The sequence below is a fragment of the Clupea harengus genome, chromosome 25, assembly GCF_900700415.2.
Source record: "Clupea harengus chromosome 25, Ch_v2.0.2, whole genome shotgun sequence".
Classification (NCBI taxonomy): domain Eukaryota; kingdom Metazoa; phylum Chordata; class Actinopteri; order Clupeiformes; family Clupeidae; genus Clupea; species Clupea harengus.
In genome coordinates, this window is record NC_045176.1 from 2,120,124 (window position 1) to 2,124,602 (window position 4,479).

Sequence of the window (4,479 nt, forward strand, 5' to 3'; positions counted from 1 at the left end):
CTAACGTTGTAGCGTTGGTTAATATCGTTGTAGCGTTGTCAACCTATTCGCAAGCAAAATATTACCAGAGATGGAGCTTGAAAGCAGGACCTGTTCCTCCCGCAAAAACTGTGCCATTTGTGTTCATTTAATACTCTCACAGTACAACCTCCTCACGGATGCTTATCATGTCATTGGGTTAGCATATACGTTTCTGTTGACTTTGTCCATCACACAGGTTGCATGTGAGAGAAGCTTCTCAACCTTAACATTTGTGAAGAATAGGCTACGAAGCTCATTGAGTCAGGACAACTTGGAGGCTTTCATGTTAATGTGCACAGAGTTGAACTAAACTAAACATTAGTTCAATATGCCTCTTTGTTGAAGAGTGGGATACGTTTCAACTGCTTTATTTATTTATTTCTGCTTTTGTTAATTTATCAACCTATCCTTGTGGAATAGTGGAATATTTTGTGTTAACTTCTCAGTTTAAGTGGATTATTATTTAACCTTTACATTATTTGTTGAACCATGGTATTAATAAAAAAAACTACAGGATAGTAAGAGCTGAACTGTTGCTTCATTTATCCAATTTCCACTACCATGGAAAAAGTGGGCCGGTCTTGGGCCTGAAATTCCCGGGCTGAAAAGTGGCCCCACTCCCGCCCTGGCCACAGCCTGTCTAAGGACCCTCTCTAATCTCACCCAGTAGGGCCACAGCCTGTCCTCTCTGCTCTCACCCAGTAGGGCCACAGCCTGTCTGAGGACCCTCTCTGGATCTGCGGGGTTGGACATGTCTCCCGACACATACAGGGCCTTCTGTGCCCCAAGCTCCATACAGCGCTCCACCACCTGTCAGGACAGCAGAGAGCAAAAACAACAAAAACACACAACAACAGCTAAATACTACAGCATTCATTCAAGTAAACAACACAACAACAGCTAAATACTACAGCATTCATTCAGGTAAACACCACAACAACAGCTAAATACTACAGCATTCATTCAGGTAAACAACACAACAGCTAAATACTACAGCATTCATTCGGGTAAACACCACAACAGCTAAATACTACAGCATTAATTCAGGTAAACACAGCAGCTACATACTACAGCATTCATTCAGGTAAACAACACAACAACTAAATACTACAGCATTCATTCAGGTAAACACAACAAAAACAGATAAATACTACAGCATTCATTCAGGTAAACAAAACAACAACCGCTCAATACTACAGCATTCATTCAGGTAAACATCACAACAACAGCTAAATACTACAGCATTCATTCAGGTAGATACTGGACTAAAAACAAGTACATTTGTCTTGATTCTGACTTTGGCAGTGGTGATCAAACTAGTTTCAAGCATTAACTTGCTCAGAACCAGTAATTTAATCTCAGTAACAAGTTATAATACCTTATAAAGATAATTAAGGACTGAAACACTTGAAGCAAGTGAAATGCTCTAACATAAAAAAATGCGTGGTAAGAAAAAATATCTTGTCAGACAAAAAACAAGCATATATTGCTTTGATGCACAGCGGCCCGTGTGGGTGTGTAACACATGTGTATTAACTTCAGACGTATGCAGAGCGGCCCGTGTGGGTGTGTAACACATGTGTATTAACTTCAGACGTATGCAGAGCGGCCCGTGTGGGTGTGTAACACATGTGTATTAACTTCAGACGCATGCAGAGCGGCCCGTGTGGGTGTGTAACACATGTGTATTAACTTCAGACGCATGCAGAGAGGCCCGTGTGGGTGTGTAACACATGTGTATTAACTTCAGACGCATGCAGAGAGGCCCGTGTGGGTGTGTAACACATGTGTATTAACTTCAGACGCATGCAGAGAGGCCCGTGTGGGTGTGTAACACATGTGTATTAACTTCAGACGCATGCAGAGAGGCCCGTGTGGGTGTGTAAGAACCTGAGCGGGGTGCAGAAGATTCTTATGTCACACTGACTTTCTGTAAGGCACTTTCTCTCCTGGCAGTGATGACGAGCTGGGCACCTAGGCGGGCATAGTGGTATGCCATCTGCTCCCCGATGCCCATACTGGCACCTGTCACCAACACTCTGGCTCCCCGCACACTCTCTACAACACACACACACACACACACACACACACACACACACACACACACACAGAGACACACACAGAGACACACACACACACAGACACACACACACACACACACACAGACACACACACACACATACACAGACACACACACACATACACAGACACACACACACACTCACACACACACACACACACACACACAGAGACACACACAGAGACACACACACACACAGACACACACACACACACACACACTCATACACAGCCACACACACACATACACAGACACACAGACACACACACACACACACACACACACACACACAATCTGCTAAGAATAATACGTATATGTATATGATAGACCTGAGTACACATAAGAGCAAGTGCTTTAACCCCAAAATATTTCCTGGTCTTACTATTACTAAGTTGTACAATTTATCTCAAAACAAAATGACATCATCAACACAAACAGGGTAATGTCAACTCAGCGTAGCGTAGAAGCAAACATCAAGCCAATTCTGTCGTAGATTAAAGAATTAGTACAGACACAGTTACCTAGAGGAACATTATTTGTATGTGCAAACCACAATGTCAGCTATTTAAAGGGGACACATTATGAAAATGTCACTCTTTTCGCGCTTCAATGATCCTTGTGGTATTTGGACCAAAGTATGTCACAGACATTTCATTAAGACCCCAAGGAACCATTTCAACTTGTGGAAGAATGGGCATATACGACTCCTTTAATATAAATTCGTATTCACACATCACATATTTGGATCTTCACTGTTCAACACGTAACGTTATATATGACATGCAATCATGAGCCCTAGAGAGAGGTTTATGATCTGTTCTGATAACACAATTAGCGTCAGATAACACCTCAGCATTGCAACAGTGTTCATGGCGTTCCAAGAGTTCTCTTCAGTACTGATACTGTAACTGAGTTTGCACTATACGAGATAACACGCCCTCAGCATAACTGGCCCTAAGGTTTACAACTCGTGCTCCTGCACACGTGGAGTTGTGTAAGGACAATATGTAGATTTACACAAGAGGAATGTGTAGGTAACGCCTGGTTCCAAATGAGGAACTGATTCACATAGGCTACTGCTGACTGAATGTGACCAGAGCTAGCAGGACAGGTTAGTTACCTTCTGAGAGGACAATCTACAGTTTGGCTGTGTTTGCCTTTAACGTTTCCCTCACGCTATCTTATCACTTCATTCCTCAGATCATATTCCAAAGTTTTATGAATGTATTTATGCATCCTTTGGCATTGTATTATTAAACACATCTGGTGATACATATCACAGGTCCCTATTCGTTCTGTTTTTCTTTCTTTCCTCTTATGTGACAGAAACAAACTCACACCTACCTGGGTCAAACACCTACCTGGGTCAAACTCACACCTACCTGGGTCAAACACCTACCTGGGTCAAACGTGTCTCTCCATAAAAACGCTGTCACCACCACGGCCAGCACTGCGAGCTTCGCCCTCATCTTCATAAGGTATGGGGCGCTCTCTGGCACTCTCTGTGTCCCAGCCCGGCTGAGTTGAGAGCTGAACAGGGAGGTAGACCGACTAACAAGGACACCGTGTGGAGATAAGGGAGGTGAGGTGATATACGTCCTCTGTAGTGATATACGTCCTCTGTGGCAGTGTGCAGGTGGTTGAACCAGTTTATTTAGCTGTGAGAGGAGAGGGAGGGGCATGGCAGTTAACACACTGTACCCTGACCAAGAGGCCACTGCATGCGAGTCGCATGGCCTGGACAGATATTTACACTTCAAATATCCGCATTCAGTCGCATGCTCTGCACAGATATTTGCACTTCAAATATCTGCATTCAGTCGCATGCTCTGGACAGATATTTACACTTTAAATATCTGCATTCAGTCGCATGCTCTGGACAGATATTTTACTCTTCAAATATCTGCTTTCAGTCGCATGCTGTGGACAGATATTTACACTTTAAATATCTGCATTCAGTCGCATGCTCTGGACAGATATTTGCACTTTAAATATCCGCATTCAGTCGCATGCTCTGGACAGATATTTTACTCTTCAAATATCCGCATTCAGTCGCATGCTGTGGACAGATATTTACACTTCAAATATCCGCATTCAGTCGCATGCTGTGGACAGATATTTTACTCTTCAAATATCCGCATTCAGTCGCATGCTGTGGACAGATATTTTACTCTTCAAATATCCGCATTCAGTTGCAAACCACTTGTCAAGGGGTACCATGCCAACAGGGATTGTGGAATAGAGTTTTGCGTGGTACTCAGAAGGCCGGCAAAGTTAACACCTTTTCTGAATCTGTAGCTTTCTGAATGTAACCTGTTGTGATTGTATGCGTGTATTAGCTTGGTGGTGGTGTTGTCTTAGGACAGGGGTGCATTGGC

The 4,479-nt window shown here is 43.3% G+C and overlaps 1 protein-coding gene across 1 annotated transcript in view; it reads right to left on the reverse strand.

The window, feature by feature from the left end:
* LOC105888697 (hydroxysteroid 11-beta-dehydrogenase 1-like protein) overlaps positions 1-3,756 on the reverse strand; it is a 7,898-nt gene extending 4,142 nt beyond the window's left edge. The window contains exons 1-3 of the mRNA XM_031563236.2: positions 3,501-3,756; positions 1,949-2,079; positions 720-831 (exon numbers count right to left, since the gene is read on the reverse strand). Coding sequence (XP_031419096.1) covers positions 720-831; positions 1,949-2,079; positions 3,501-3,576 — 319 coding nt within the window. The 5' untranslated portion in view covers positions 3,577-3,756. The remainder of the gene's footprint in view (positions 1-719; positions 832-1,948; positions 2,080-3,500) is intronic.
* Between the last annotated feature and the right edge of the window lie 723 nt (positions 3,757-4,479).